The sequence below is a fragment of the Vollenhovia emeryi genome, unplaced genomic scaffold (genome assembly GCF_000949405.1).
Source record: "Vollenhovia emeryi isolate VEMERY1.0 unplaced genomic scaffold, V.emery_V1.0 DF939225.1, whole genome shotgun sequence".
In the NCBI taxonomy this organism is placed as follows: Eukaryota; Metazoa; Arthropoda; class Insecta; order Hymenoptera; family Formicidae; genus Vollenhovia; species Vollenhovia emeryi.
This window is the reverse complement of record NW_011967141.1, coordinates 270,789-288,131: the sequence shown is the minus strand read 5'-3', so window position 1 is coordinate 288,131 and position 17,343 is coordinate 270,789. Positions and strand designations below refer to the sequence as shown.

Here is a 17,343-nt window from a genome sequence, read left to right as displayed (position 1 = left end):
CAGTGTATTGTAAACAGTGTATTGCCGTGTAATAAAAATTTCTGGTTGAATATGGACGAACCAGATAATTCCTGTAGGATTTACCAGAATTCCTGTAGGATTTACCAGAATTCCTGTAATCCTACAGAAATTCTGGTAAATCCTAAAGGAATTATCTGATTCGTCCATATTCAACCAGAAATTTTTTTCAGTGTATTGTAAACAGTGTATTGCCGTGTAATAAAAATTTCTGGTTGAATATGGACGAACCAGATAATTCCTGTAGGATTTACCAGAATTCCTGTAATCCTACAGAAATTCTGGTAAATCCTACAGGAATTATCTGGTTCGTCCATATTCAACCAGAAATTTTTTTCAGTGTATGCGCGAACATAAGATTGCTACTGTTCTCCCCTTGGTTCTCCCTGTTTGCCATCAGAATCGCACAGCGTTCGCGACGAAAATTTGTACACCGAACGTCTTCTCGGCTCTTTTCATCCCGGTTATGGTACATTTGCCGTCGGTTATAATTGTACGTTTCCCTCTTTAAGTGGAGGATCTGTCGAATTACGAAAAACGATCGATCGTAATAGAACATTTGCTATAAGCCGCCAGAATTTTAGAAACAAATTTGCCTGCTATGCCAATAATACGGTGGGTAATCTGATTGGAGAGCGTACTTTGATAACGCAATAACTTATAATTAGATGATCGCGATGGCCGTATTAACAGGTATTATTATAACGGCGTTACGATAGATAGCCGCTACGTTAATAACTACATTCGATATGTACTGTGTACATTTCACGCGTAAAAACTGAATACCATTAAAGTTTAATGGAGTGGTTAATTCACTCGATAAAAGGTGCAAATGCATCACGATACTGCATCATTACGCGCTGGGGAAAAAGATTATATTATTATGTCGTGTTCGCTGTTCAATTGTTGAACACATTTATTCACGAGTATTTGGAAAATTGTAGCCTAATGTAAGGAAGATTTGTCGAAGCGCGATCATTTTGATCAAAATTATAAACTCGAGATCGGGTACGGTATACATTAAAAATTGCGTATTCCCCTCGCTTATAATTTTTGTTGCTGTGACATAAATTGATAATTATTTCGGAATATTGTTATAACTCGTGATACAATCCATGAACTTTCATTATTTAATTGTATCTGTCAAAATTTAAGATCCGACGTCAGTCATCTGTTGTTCGTTCGTTGTAGCATGACGTAATTTTCAATAATTTTCTTTGCTCCATAATGTCATCGAACGCATGTATGCGTGTGTACGCGTGATGTAGCGGTTTTTCATAAGCGCGGAAAATAGTAGGCGAAACAGTACGTCGGCACATTTGAGAAGACGATGGGATACATGCTTTTATAAATAGACTGCGGCTTAAGCCATTACGTCGATGATGGCAGTCTTTGCCCGACAAGCGGGTTACAGGTTCGTTAACATGATCGACCGTTTAACGAGCGACAATTATTTCCTGGCAACGAGTCCGCGAATACCGTGCAGCGGCAAAATTCGAAAAGCCCGGGGGCACGTCGGCCGAGAATCGTTTTGATTCCCGGATGGCAAAGCTCTCGCCGGCTGTTGCTGTAGGTCAGAGTTCAGCCGATTAGCCCCGCGGCGTGATTATACGCCGATTCGATATCGGTGTCATTGGCGTTGATTATCCGCCAAACGAAAACTCGATATACCCGGGTCCCGCGCTCCCGTTCCCGCAGCCGTTCCCTACATTCCGCTCCCCGTCATTCTTTCCCATCCACCTTGGGATCCACTTCCCGCTCTTCGCCAATCTTTCCACCAGCTCTTCTTTTTCTCAAACGGTGCGGAATCGTTCCGCTCTTGCCGACGAATCACCGAGAATACCATTTCCTCCGCGTCGTCGACAGGTGCCCAGACCCGAGATATCTATTTTCCATATCCAGGATTTTTCTTCTCGCTCATCCGCTCGCCACCTTCACTCCTATCTTCGCCCCTACCTCCATGTTATTTGTTCATGCTAGATTTTTCAATCTTGAAGAGAGAAAGAGAGAGAGAGAGAGGAGAGTGAGAGCGTCGAAATAAATGCAGTTGGACGATTCTCATTGACATAGTTTGTCACATCTTACAATCGGTTCTGTAATTCCAATTGCGCGCAGCTCGCGGCTCGGTTTGACCAAGGGACGTCTCCCTAAATTATCTAATAAAGTAATAGGCAATTTAGGAACAGAGAATTCAGTTCCGCGTACGCGCCGTACGCGAAGAGAGGCTGCGTTATTGCAATCGTTACGATGCAAGTGGCCGCGATCGATGCGGATCGGCAGAGGCGAGGTTCGAAGCGATTGCGGAGAAAGAGAGCGCTGATATAGAACGAATTTGGCGAATTTCCATATAAATTTGCTAGGCGCGAACGGCACACACGGCTCGCACACGGAACCAACGGGGGTGCGCAGAGCCACGTGTGCCGGGTGATGTAGAGCTTGAATTCTTGTTTTCGCTTTCTCCAACGGTGTCCGACGTCGATGCGCAAAGTGTGGCGAACTCTTGCGGCGCGTCGTAGAATATCGCCGTGTATCGCGCAAACGCCATCGCGTATTATAAATGTCGTCTTTTTTTCCCCCCTCGTTTCAGCACTCGATGCTGTACTTCTTTCATCACTACGAGCTGCCGGTGATTCTGCAGCAGGCGCACCTTCAGCAGATCCTGTTTCGTAATCATGCTCAACCCCAGGCGCAACCAGCAACGCCCAGCACGGCCCCGACCACCCCGGGTCCGTCGCCATCGCCGTCGGCGGTACCTTCGCCTTCGTCGAGCCCGTCGTCACCTCCGACGGAACGGACGCAACAAAACTACATTAGCGAGCTTTCTCAGCTTGACTTGGAATCTAGCGGCGCGGAAGAGCGGCATGCCGATGCGGACACTCAGCAAACGTCCGCGACGGCCGATCGTCGGGACGATTCTCTTCGAGGTATGACGATTTATAATATTTCCATCACCTCGCGTTATTTCCCGCATGGAGTAACCGGTTAAAAAGTCACGATGCTAAGAGGGTACATCTTTTTTTTCACATTTCGAATTTCTCACATGCCCCGCCGTATCTCGATGTGGCAACTATCGGCGAGCCTTGACGGTCAGTTGCAACTTTTAAATGCAATTATAAGCTAAATTTACTTTTAGGAATTTCCCCCCCCCCCTTTTTTTTAAAATTTGAAGAGAGCCCGCGAATAGATCAAGTAAAATTTTATTTCCTAGCGTTTTACAAGAATTAAACGTGCCACTGGATATTGTATGTTCGATCGAATTTCAATACCCGACGTACTTTTTCTATAAATCTGTGTAGAGGAACAAATTAAAATGGTATATTTCATTATACGTGCAACGTATACACCGATTTCAACTTTTATACAAGGCAGGCGAAACCTTTTTTCCCTATGACGGTGGGCGCCCTCGCGAGTTTAATTTTATGAGGAATATTAAGATTTTCACATTATCGGGCAGGACGAAAGGGAAGCTACGACACATCGAAACGACGGGCCGACGGCGCCGAAAAATGATTCAACGGAGTACCAGGGAAATATGTTTCGAGTAATTTTTGAGATATCGTATAACGTATTGTAATGGTCAATAATTCCGTGATTACGCATTCCGCGTGCCGGCTCGCGAAACGCGCGCCGCGTTTCACCGGTTTAGAGTTTTGAATGAGCACTTTGTAGATCCTGTGTCACTGACACTCGTCGCTTTGGAGCGCCTACATAGTTTGGCACGCGATACCGCGCTATCGTGTTTCAATTCGAACGATCCAACTAGCGCTGATTATTTTTCTGGGCTTTTAATTTCACCTCTCGTTTCGCGTTCGCGGCTCGGATAATCGATAATCGTTTTAACACGCGCGAGCGCTACGTCGGAAACCAGTTTGTTTACAGCTGCGGTTTGACTTACAGTTGCGCGCTGTTTATATCGCGCCGCGTTCATACCACATTGTTTGACTTTTATTACGGATATTTGTTGTCTACTAAACTCCACGGCGGTCTCTTAAGCACGGTGGCTGTTCGTGTGGCGTTATATAATTGAAAAAAAAATCTTGTGCGTTGACTCGCAGTGTCGGAAGACACAGCTGTGCTCGCCACGTCGGCTTCCGTCGCGAAAACGGAAGCGGTTTCTTCAGCGTCCGGAGCTGCGGGTTCGCTCACCGATACTTCGTCCTCCGAGGGCTTCGAGGTCATCGAGTCTGCCGAGGTGGTACGCAAGGAAGCCTCTGTCGACGGCAAGAAAGAACATTAGACTTTAACCATGCCAAGTGCGTGACAGTCCGAGCACACACAGTGGTTCGTTTCCACGCAACTGCTTCCGTCGATTTTCTCTCGTAGGGAATCGGCGCGGTTATTTTGTCACGGAAAACTTAACTATAAAGTAATACGGTCTCTCTGTCTCTCTCTTTCTCTCTCTCTCTCTCTCTCTCTCTCTCTCTCTCTCTCTCTCTCTCTCTCTCTCTCTCTCTCTCTCTCTCTCTCTCTCTCTCTCTTTTCTTTCTTTCTTTTTCTCTGTATAAGAGACTAAACAAGATACGTGTTTGACATTTGATTTCAATGAGGGTCGACTTAGAAATCAATTCTTTGAAAATGTCATGGGTTCGCTTCGAGATCGGAACCAATGGACGAAGAGGCAAAGATTTATACAGCGATGTAGTTATGGGGATGAATTTTTAATGGCTGTAATATAATAGGATTATCAGGGATCCGGTTTTGCGCAGTTATACGTTTCAATCTTAGTTTGTTACAAGTCAAACATAATAGCAAAGTTAGCCGTTGTGACTGTAATTTCAGCAATAGGACATAATCGTTTTAATTTATTACGTTTGTATGTGAACTGTTTGATAATTATTCCTTGTAATGTAATGCGTATAATTTTTTTAGTGCAATATTCCGTAAGATCGTCTTATATTTGACACCATAAGATAGGAGATTTTGTACTTATTTTTGTGTTGAAAGATACGTTAGACACAAATACAAAATATATTACGCTAAATCTCATCTTCCGATTCAAGTGCATACTCGCGCGTGGTCTCCAAATTCTTGTTAATTTGTAATTTGTTTACTTTAGAAATATATATATATATATATATATCTCTCTTATTACACGAGGTTAACTTCGGACATTTTTTTTCTGTATATGTATATGTTTCTGTTTAATTATTTTTCGTATTTACCCCGTCTCATTGACTATGTTTACACGGCACTCTAATCGGGTTTAAGGGGATGCTGGAGTGATTCTGCACTTTCGCACCTTTTGCACTTAAAACTGTCTGTTTCGTGGAAAGATTTGTGTAATACACCAATTAAATGGCACGTGTACAGATGATCGAAAGCAGCTTGTTATTCCGACTTTAAGAAATCCGTCTAATAAGAAATAATAGTGAGCAACACCACATGTACTGTATGTGTGTGTTGCTCACTATTATTTCTTATTAGACTTACAAACTTAGTTTCAGTGATGCCATACTGTTCTTTCATTTAGCCGGAATAGCGACCTGCTTTCGATCTGTACACGTAAGTCATTTAATTTGTATATTACACAAGTGTTTCCGCGAACTGATAGTTTCTAGGTTAGAAAGGTGCAAAAGTGCAGAATCACTCCAGCATCCCCTTAATAACATCCGTAGTTAAAGGGCTGGCCAATCACAGTCATTCCATTCTTCTGAGGAATAGTTGTGATTGGCCAGTTTTATAACTACGGATGTTATTAAACTTGATTAAGAATGATGTGTAAACGTAGTCATTTACTCGATGATTATATTCCGTAAAAGCGACACGGTTAAAATAGAAAGTATCTATAATCCCTTTTATCGAACGCGAAAGGACTATATAAGTTTGCTTCAACTTCACAAAGAAAGAAGATATATTTAAGATCGATTGGGGTACGCCGAAAATTTTCGCCGAATAATTTTTCGTGCAAATTCTTACAGCGAGATAGTTCAACGCTCAACTGTTGTTCGCACATCTCTGCACTCTTCGTCTTTTGAAAATGTTAGGGAAGCACCTGTTGGCGAGGCCGCTAAGATTGCAATTTTTGAGCGCAACAAATAGGATGCCCCTGAATTTTCTTTCATTCTCTCTTTTTGTTTCCTCTACATACGTTGTAGATCACGATCTACCGGAATAGAGATGCGATAGCAGCTAAGCAAGTACTTTCGCAAATAAATTTTTTGTTAACAAGCATCGAACGAAGATCATTGGAGAGTATAAGGCGATTTCTTCAGTTTACGTTATGCTGAACGTATTAATTATATAAAAAATGTTCAATCAATCGATATACAGTAGGTAAAATTATGAAGAACATTACGCGATCGTTCGCAGTGTTTCTCTCTTCAAGTATTTTTTTCGATACTTGATTGTTTTCGTTCGATTCGACTATGACTTGATAGAGATATAGGTAATGGCATAGACATGCAATCCAAGTTTTGACTAATGAATGATTTGAAATTACCGAACACTCGTGTAATGGTGTAAACATTTGTTTGACTGCGTAAGAATTTTCTTGGTGTAGATTCATACTTGGCTGATCGTACAGCCAGTAGCGAGTTATTCGGACAACACTGTATATAAAACGGATGTTGCTAACTGCTAAACGAAACGAATAGAATCGATAATGTATCTTTCGCATATTCCTTTGCTTCCCTTTGCTCCTGGTGCATTTATATTGTGTGTTTGGGATCTGGAATTTTTTTCGAACGTTTCACCCACATTTCACGGATATTTCTAATTCGCTATTTTATAATTAACCAATTAGTTTAACTTAATTAAGTTGCTGTTTGCTGGAGTGAAAAATGTTGCGCGCTTTTAGTATGAAGAAACTGAGAAGGATCGGAAACATAAATCGCGAAAGAAACCGCTTCTGACCGAATCGCCGATGCCGCATCCTCCACCTTGATGCGTTGCTACTTAGGATTAACGATAATCGTTATAGTGTAAGCTTACACTGTATAATTTATCCGTTCCGGAGACTTGTATGACATTTAATGATATATCAATATATCATTGGCAAGCGAAAGGGCATGTTTTTTTATTTTATTATGTGGACTGTGACATGTATGAAATATTGAGACGATTTATGCGAAGAAAAAAGAAACGAGACGAGCTGGCATACCAATTGGAGAGACCGATGTTAGGAACAAATGATGCGTATGTATTTATCGTGTATTGTTAATGTAATTTATCGATTTTGGCATGTATCAGTGTCCTATAAATGATATGTTGACAATGAGCTAAGCGACATTTCGACGAATAACATAATAACGGAACAAAAAAAGAAACAATTGCACGGAATTGTACAAATGTGCTCAGTTAAAAGATACAAGCTCGCAAAGAGTAGATTATTTAAGAATACTACACTGAGAAAAGTGCCCGATTAAATATAATCGGATAATCCAATTACGTAACAACAAACGGATATGTAGATATATGTATATATCCGATTAAATTGTACGTCCGATGAAAAGTGTGATCGGTTTTTCAATCAAATTTCATCGGTAACGGCATTTCATGGGATAAATTTCATCAAACGCAATCGGAAAACTTAACTATCGGGAAACACTAATTGGGTTATCCGATAACACTTTTTCTCAGTGTGTCGACTATAAAACCTCCGATTGCCGTTTTGTTGTCTCCCCAAGTCACATTTGTAGGCAAGCGCTTCTGTAAAATAGTTTTTTTTTTCATTATTTATATATCGTATATATTTCCTTTGGTTGTATATATTATCAAATGATATTGTTATTATTATCCCTATTGTGCTACTATTACTGCTGTTATTATTAGATTATGAATAAATGCAGAGATCTTATTCTATGATTCGTCTTGATTTATTATCAATTCGGGCGCTTAGCTCGCCCCCATCCCTCCCTGTGCTATCGGCGTCGCTTCGAACGGCGCCGTAAATTCGAAATTTAAAAGCGATTCTTGCGAAATTGAAATTGATTGTTCAACTTGGAGCGTAAGGCGGTGGATGCGCAGTGGACGGGGGAGAACTGTGTTGGATTCCGTCCAAGTTGCGTGGATGGGATTGGCGGGGAGGACGGGACAAACCGAAATAGACAAATAGACACTGGTATCCCTTTGAAGGAATCAAACAGGTGGCGTGGAGTACGGAGATAACACGATAGAACGGAGAGAGAGAAAGAGAGAGAGAGAGAGGAGGGGGGAGGGGGAAGACGAACTGCGCGGGCGAAGGGTGGAGGTACGAGTGATTCGTGGAAATGCCCAAAGAGACACGATGCTCCTACAAATGTAGCGATTTATTTTCATTAAGACATAATTAGGAGTGAGTCGCGTCGCGATCCGATCCCTCGAACCCTCCGTTCCGTTCCGTTCCACCACTGTTCCGCGTTGCACGGTGTGGGGCACATCGACATGCCCCCGCATTGGTACCATTTCAGCTTAATATTTCAAAGATGCGTAATCCTGTTGCGCGTGTAGCATTTTGTTTTGTTTTTTTTTAAGGGACTACTACGAGTCCACCTTCTTCGTCGTGGAATTTACTGTTGTATCGCCGCGGCTGATGTCGCTTTTCCAATGGAAAGTAACTCGAAACGTAAATCCATATTCTCATCGCGCGCGAACGCGAAGCAGGTTGACCGCGTAACTAATTATGTACCTACGTTTGTCTCAGGTCGCAAAAGGACTTGACTCGTTGTATATAAATGCGCAACTGATCGTATATATGTATCCCATGTGACAGCGATTCTTCGACGATCGGGATTGGAAAGGGTCAGAATGAATAATCTGGCGAAAAGGGTGGGACGCGAAGGAGTAGCGGGAGGGTATAGTGGGTTGTGTATCGGTGAACGGCCACAGGGCCACTTCCGTGTGTCCCGGAAACTCGTGCAGAGACTCACCTCGCAGTTGCAGAACGACAGCGGGATGCGAAGGAGGAGGAGGAGGAGGAGGAGGAGGAGGATGGAAACAGAAAGCCCACAGGGGCTAAATTTGCATCCGGCAAAGCAACCTCGGACTACTTTATTTGATTGGCTGCCCGCAGGGCTGCCTTCTGTCCCTACATGGACGAACCTACACGGATCGCTCTCTGTGTTTCTCTTTTCCCTCTCCCCGTTCACGTCTTATTTTTTTTTTCGCTTCTTTCGTTCGCTCTTGTCATTTTGTTTCTTCGAAACTGCCCCTCCGCCCTTTCCCTCTTTCTCCCATATTCGGCCGCCTTGCTCACCGCTAGATCTAGTAATAGGTTTCCTAACGGAATCGTATCGGCGATAACCGCAAGAAACGCACAGATCATGTAAGAGCAGCTTCGTTCTTAGAGCATTCTCCTTGCGTTATGATTCAGGAGCTGTGAAGTTAATAGGATGGTATTATACAAATCTATTCTCGACAAAACTTTATACGGCGCGATTCTTCTGCCCGGGGTGTATTTGAATGTTAAATTGCTCAAATATTTGATAATGAGCGAGATGTGTAATGCTGCGGCAATGAAGACGTCTGTTTCGTTACTTTGTTGCTTGATCGGATGTAAAACGCAGAGGCGGTGGTAAGCCAAGATGGTGGTAACGATAATGGCAGAGGCATCGATCGGCTTTCGTCCTGTCCACCGACGATGCTCAACGTCGAAATAATCATCCGCTTTAATAAAAACGGCTTATCCGCGAAACAATGGACTGTCGCTCGCAGGACCGTCAAGCACGTGGTGTCGCGGCATCGCGGCTTGTCTTTCGCGGGAATACCTCGCCCGCCCGCCCGCCCGCTCGCTCGTTCATTCGGCCCTTCCTAAGACTTAAGCCGTTTCAGCTTTACTTCGCTACGCGCTAAAACAAGGTATCTTAATACGAAGCCACTTCAAGTTCCACGGCGGTACCTGAAATTAAATCTCCTTCCTGACGCAATTAAAACTTGATTCTTGCAAACGCGTTACCACGGGTCCGAGCCGCGACGAAAAAACTCGCACTGGTACAAAAAAAAACACAGGAGATGCCAGCAATCCGTTGACTTTATGAGATATTGCAAGTTTCATTAAATCAGATCAAATTCGTTTTTTCTTTGTTGAAGCGATAGACATTTTTTTTTTAAATTCAAAGCTAGATTTCCAAAAACAATTGTTATTGTAATTGCTAGAATTTTGCATTTTACACTTTATATTTCGTTTTTCCGTACATATAATATTTTCTATTTGTACATCTACGTTTGAATGTGCATTTCTCTTAAGCTTAAAATAATGTGAGAAAAAGTAGATATTACTTAAGATTCACATCAAATCATAAAAGATGAAATAAATAAACGATGAAATAAATAAATAACGTGTGGTGGTAAATAATATTTCTCAAATGTTAGTACGATTTTAGAATTGGGTTTTTGATTAAAAAGAAAAAAGAACGTTTAAATTATAATAACTGCAGACGTTACATTCTTTACAAGAATGTATTGCTAAATCTTATGGTTGATTGACCTTTTCTTGGGGCATCATATTTGGGGCGTTGTTTCCTTTCCATGCTTCGGCGCGGCGCGACGCGCCGCTCGATAACACCGAGTCCGCTTTCTTTGATATATCCCGTAAGTTCACACATAAGGTATACACGATTATATCGTTTTCGAATGTAATGAATGCGCGTGCGAATGGCGAAGAAATAACAAGATACACGATAGCTGTGCCTTTCCGACCACACAGGCATAAAATTGTCATCGTACTTTAAACAGCTTTCAAATAGCCTGAGCTAGGATGAGTGATAGTATTCAACTACATTCAATTCTCTTTACGACTTTGTATCCTCATTTCATTTCGAAGCACAATGTAAAAAAATATAATTTCCTTGTTCCGTGTCTCTTTTTTTTTTTCACTGGCTCCCGAAGGTCGGCTGCACAGTTTCGAGGGGCATTAGGTACGTGTTTTCCGGACTTTAAGCCGGAGCATCGCCGGAGGAGAACTCATTAATTAGCTAATGGCTTCCTCTGAGTCTTCTTAGGTGTATGTACGCTGCGTACGATGCGTGCAACGGCTATCAGTATTCTTCGATATGTCATTAAATCGTCGCAGCTGCGAATCCGCTCAGTAGTCGCCCAGTAACGCAACGAACGAGCGAATTCGCAACCATGGCAATTTAACGACGTAGTGACATTTCACCATTAAACTTTTACAAATGTCTTCTTTACATACGGAAAAATAGAGAACGATTGCATAATGCAATTTCGAGTGTTTCACGCTGCCTGGGTTCAAGGAGTCCACGCTTGATTTCCAGAGGTTACTAACGGTTGTGTCTTTTTATTCTGTTTTTTCTTCTTTTTTTTGGTCGAATTAATCCATTCTCAATCTAATCAAATCGCCCGATCACCTTTAATTTCACATACGATCCGTATTCAGCGAGCGCCGTATCGATACTTTTTATGTATTGTAGCATGCTTTGAACGTGTCCGAACTAACGTAATACCCAATTATCCCGAATATTCGTGATACCAAATTGATAAATATAATACACAAGCCGTGGAGACGTATCGTATGCTTTATACCTTTGCCTCCAACAAAACGTAATATTTTTGTTATTCTCGAGTGTACATGTACGCCGGGGAATCAATTTGTTAGATTCCGGCATTCTATTGCGATGTTCCTGTAACAGAGGATGCGCGTCTGTAATCTATGCGGCATTGTAAGAAAACGAGTGCAAGTCGCGTGTAAGACGGTCCAAGATAATGTGGCGGAATAAAAACAGCACACCGCTTTTCAGAGTTATGCCGTCTGAATTGTTTTGTAATTTGACACCAACGTTATTCTCTATATTCAGTCATACTGCTATCGATTTGCAACGACGTGAGTGTAGGAAGAAAACGCGATCTGGTTTCATCATGCTCTAATGTTGCAGCTACAATAGATTTGCAATTTAGCCTCAATATCTTTAAGGTGTGTAACAGCTTCAACGATAAATTGTAACTTGCACTTGTTACTTTTAACTTTTGTTACCTGACAGTATGATCGATGAGCGGAAATTATAATTATTTTGCGTAAGCCAATAATATCCTGGCAGTTGTTACAACGATGCAAGAAAGAGACAAATAGAAAGATCCGTACGCTGTTGATAGACGTGTCATTAAAAATGCATGCGTACAATAGTTGTATACATGATTTCTACAACTAACAAAGTAACACGATCTCGCGTAAGCTCGAAATAGCTGCATAATACTGTAAATTTGTGATTACAACATCAAATGACGTTTAAAGCGCCAAATACCTGCGGTAAAACGATCACTATTCGTAATTAATTTGATGGCATCAAATCAATTGATTCTCCACCGTACGAGATAGAGATTTATCTTACAAGTGTGTTAAACTCGATGCTCGTCACGTATATATCACGTGTTCAAAGTCTTTCTCCGGAAATTTTCGATAACAGCAAGTTGCGCACGAAACATCTCCGTCCGTGCTGTGTCGTGTATTAAGTTTCGACTCTCGTAAACAATTGCGCCATCCAAATGTTCACACACGTGCCGCGGATACGTTTGATTTATTATCTTCTCACGATGCATATTCTTTTACGACTCGTACGTTAGTCCATTAATAATGCGAATGAGACATTGAATATACGCGCGAGATTGAGTTTTATATACTCAAATTATAATTATACTTTTTAGAATATGAATTTCACGCCGAATCCTCGCAATGTTTTAATGGAGATAACATACCCGCGGTACTCCTCTGGCAAGCATAACTCCTATTCGCCGGGCTTCCTCTCAGCCTCAGCGAAATTATATGGGGTTCGATGTTACGCTATGTCCCAATTATAAAGTACTCATTGTGCACTGAAACAGCGTCAGTTCCCGGAACACGATGGAATTTTTAATACAGGCATGATATTCCTCATTAGTTGTAATTTATTGTTAATTAGATTATGGACTAAATTGAATCAGCGTACAAGTTTTTACCATACTTCACTACACATTGGCGGGAGGCATTTATTCGCTTCATACACACATGCTGAATTTTTTCACGAATAAAAATGAAATATAGAGTAAAATGTTTAAACGCCAACGAGATTATACATCATTCTTCTAATTACATTTTTTCCCCTCATTTTATTACCCAGTCAATTATTTTCTTCAAATTTAATTTGCGAACACTGAATATCCCTAGTTGCAATTTGACGTATCAACGAAATAGTTTACGACGCAATTCGGCACGTGACCGACATGAGGCAATAACGCGATCTCATTGTTTCAGCCAGGGACACAGATTCTTGTTATAATTTTCTCGTGACAAGCTATTCCGCGTTTGGATGAATTTTCTTCTATAAAAATTCGTCGTTTTTGTTTCTTTTACGCAGGTGACACGTGAGCGTCGAATTGAAAATCCTCTTCTTAATCCAATGAGAAAATTGCGGAAACTCAAATAGGTAAGCTCGATTCTGTATCTCTCGAGGCCAATGTAGAAGAATAAATATAATTGCCTGGCGTTTCAAAGAAGACGCTAGAATAATACGCGCGTAAGCGAAAAGTCGTGGATCGAGAGTGGGAAAAAAAACGAAGAGTGCGACAGTAGGTGTTTTTTTTTACATATTCGAGTAAATTGTTGAAAGTATTCGTTCGTACTGATTACAAGACTGTCGGATGTCCATTCGTAACGATCGCATCAATTTAAAAATGCGAGAGACGAGTGGTCTCATTGTTTATATTTATTATCGGTATTGTCCAATGATCGTAATTGTGCATATTTTTGTTCAAAGTATTATATAGTACTAGATATATATATATGTATTATATGTATGGTAGAAAGTGTGACGACCACATATACCTCGGAGTATTGAATATTAATGAATTTTGAAAAATTTAGAAGGACAGGGGACGAGATCCTGAATTTAAAGCACTCGCTCCGCTTTGCTTCAACTTGACAGGTTTTCTCCCTGCTCCATTACCCCTTCATATTCTTCCCTTTTTCTCGCGAGATTATTCGCTTATCGGTTCATTGTGGATTCCTCCTATCCTTTATGAGCAGCGGTCGCTTCCCGTGCATGCTAAATATCTTTTCTCGCTACTTCCACCATTCGTTTCAGCTTCGCCTAGTGCAGACGCGTCAACCTCGTACAGTTGCTGCGACGGAATAAGACGTATATAGGGTAAGTAGGGTAACCATTTATATACACGAAAAGAAGAAAACAGAAAATATTGGCAGAGCAGTATATGATATTGCCCTTTATTAAAATACACACTGTATGCGTGTACACACATCTATGGCTCAATTGTCTCCGTCGGATCTCGGATTTCCGTTAGACTGGACAAATTTTTACGTCGCAATATCATATTCAAGTATCTTCAGGAATGAATACTTTTTTGTTGGCATCGCAAGTATCGAAAAGTGTCAGGTAAATGAAAATAAATAAAGTTAAAATGTATTTAAGGCTAAAATTCTAAATCTGAAGGTACACTAAAGAAATTGCTGACCTAAAAAGTGCAGTTATTGTTTTTTTTTGCGTATTTTGTAATGCACAATTATTTGTTTCGTAAAAATGCTCAACGTCGTATGCGGATCCAATGAAAGTGATCTTTACATCCAGATATTAATATAGTTTGCACGTACTTTATACACGCGTAATTTTAACGCGCACCGTCGTTACATTATTAATGCACACTTTCAAGTGATGACACCTATTTAACACTCAATGCTCGTATCTTGAGCTCCTGTTAACTTTCCTGTATGAGTCTGTACACACAAATTGAATCGTGCTATGTATGCAATCAGTTACTTGTTATTAATATGTTTCGAAACCGTTTATAGTGTACTAAAATGATTCTCTCTCTCCACTTACAATGCATTATGAGATAAATCTACATTATAATTAAATGATAAGCAAATTTATATCAATCTGAATTTTCCTGTGTTATTCAAAATGCAGGACGTATAATTTTTAAAAATAAATCTTCCGTTATGAGAGACTATAAATTCCCATCGATGACGTCAGGCTATTAGGTTCGACGTAGTACGCGACAAGAAAAAGATAATATAATTTCTACGTGCTTCACCCTCTCTCAGCGTTCGATTATCGATTCACGTCACTTTAGTTCGTTCTCGTTGTTCGGTGCTGCCGTTGCCGCTGGCGTTATGTTAAAAATTATATGACAAATTTTTGTATTTTTGAGGATGCAGTAGGACATCGCGGTCTTTGAGAATCGAGGTCTATTTGTAAATCTTGTAAAATCCACTTGTCACTTCCTCGCGATGAAAATGTTCAAGCGACTTTCGTGACGCACGAATGCACTATACACATTACAGTTTCACTTTGCTTGCCAAATTTCTGATTTAATTGTATTTTTTATTATAATTATTATAATAATTTTTATTATAATAATGGGCAAACCAAACTAAGCCTTTGATCTTTTTCCTATCGCATAAACTGACATATAATTAAAAAATTTTTCCAATCTGTATTTTTTATACATATATTTAAATGTTAACTCAATTTGTGAAGCATGTTATTATCCGTTATAAAATCCGTTTAAATTGTTAAATATTTTTACCAATTTTGTAAAATACAAATCCATTGTATTTGCATCTGTGCAATTAAGAGAATAAAATTGCTAATCAACGATGTAACTATATGCGCGCTGAAATACATTTGGAGTCACATAGATTTATTCCGTAATCGTAAAAAGATATTGCATTTCATGATTCGGATGAATTAAATTTCAGCGTATGAGTTTGTTAAAGCGATTAAAGTGATTTCAACAATAAATATAAATATAATACTCTTTTGAAGCACGTGCCGTTCCGATCATTAGTCGATTCTAATTATTAGTTTACGAATAAATAATTTATCCGGCTAGAACTTGATAGAGTCTTTCGGAAAGCTCGTGCATTAAAAACGCACATATACATATACGTAAATTGGATCGAGTGACTTAAAGTTAAGTTTCGATTCGATCGTAATAATTTTTATTTTAGATAGGAACGCAGGCGACGCGTTTTCCAAAGAGAAAAATGACGCGAACGTCACGTCGTTATAAAAATGCAGCTAATTACACAACTACGGACGAATTAGTTGCCAGTCAGAAGCGAATCGGTACGAATATCGCGAGTGCTGCCGGTAATGGGAAAACATTCTGAAAACTTTCTGTTTTCCCAGTGCGTATTAATTTTCATATCCGCGTCTCGTTGCCATAGCTACGGTCATAGCCAGCAGGAGTAATAAGTTTTGGAATAATTTTACGCACAGTCGATCGTATGAATTCGCTCTCTATTCTCTACTCGTTCCCTCTCGTTTTTCTTCAACTCCACCACTCTATCGCAGTTTCACCCACGCGTGTTACACTCCGTTTAACCTTTGTATTCTGTTACTTTCTCTCTCTCTCCCCCCCCCCCCTCTCCCTCTCTCCTCTCGCCCTCTCTTGTAGTACGCACGCGGACTCGTAATGCTATCGACAATTACGTTCAAGGCAGATAATATTGTACGTTCACTAAATGAAACTCTTTGCTTTATTTCATGTAGATAATTGAATATAATCGAGAAAGAATTTCCTGCTTGGATACCTTTTAGGTCTTTCGAAATTTTTTATCATTCCAATGTATAATATCGCCGAGTTATTTTTTAAACAAGAGCAAATTTTAATAATTTACTTACTCACGTCGGGATGAAAGAGACGTCTTCTACGTCGATGGGATCTCACGGCTCGTGTTAGCTCGACCATAATCATCTCCACGCATTCGCTCATTGCGCGGAATTATGTATTTCTGACTTTTGATCCCGCTACGCGCGCGTTTACGCTAAATTATGTATGGTACGGTGGAGAGAATGTGTATCTTACCAAATACCGTTTATCGTCGTTCATCACTTTCCTCCCAAGCCTCTAACATCCATTTAACGTCAGTGAATGTTTGCCATTATTATTTGCATACACTCTGCGCGCGAGTCAAGTCGTTTCGGTTCAAAGGCGATTTCAGAAAACGCACGCTGTATTTTGGGTCTGATAAATTTGTCTTATCGACTCTTTTTCATTTAAGCAATTACGCAATGGAAACAGTTTGATTACTTTCGCGCACAAGAGATAAAGCTCGTATTAACGCACTACTCAGCTCAGTTAATACGCAAGAATAATTATGTAACTGTTACGAAATTTACTATCATTTGGATGAAGGAGTGAGAACGAGTGTCAATAGGCAATGGCCCCATTTTTTTTGCATTCGATTTTGGTCACAAAGTGGGCACCAAGCGAAAGGTCTCGTCAAGCTGATTGCAGACATGACAGTCTCAGAGTGTATCTATTTAACGTTCCAGAGATATCGGGCGCCAAAGGTTCCATTCAATTCCAAACAAATGGTTGGTGTCTGTCCAGACGGCGTCATCGCTCACGTCCTGGGAATCTTTCGTACACTCTGAGACTGACGTATCTGCGATC

At 40.5% G+C, this 17,343-nt stretch overlaps 1 protein-coding gene across 6 annotated transcripts in view; it reads left to right on the top strand.

Annotated features, from left to right (window-relative positions):
• Positions 1-17,343, top strand: part of LOC105560650 (membralin) — a 91,447-nt gene that overhangs the window by 60,637 nt on the left and 13,467 nt on the right. The window contains exons 12-14 of one of the 6 annotated variants that reach the window (XR_001008849.1): positions 2,606-2,942; positions 13,281-13,349; positions 14,007-14,723. Coding sequence is in view for 4 of the 6 variants with exons in the window: in XM_012009934.1 (XP_011865324.1) it covers positions 2,606-2,942; positions 4,074-4,255 (519 nt within the window). In the remaining 2 variants the exon portion in view is untranslated. Of the gene's footprint in view, positions 1-2,605; positions 2,943-3,472; positions 4,042-4,073; positions 4,460-13,280; positions 14,724-17,343 lie in introns of those variants that run through there. The other 5 variants (XR_001008850.1, XM_012009937.1, XM_012009934.1 and 2 more) reach the window with 5 other exon arrangements.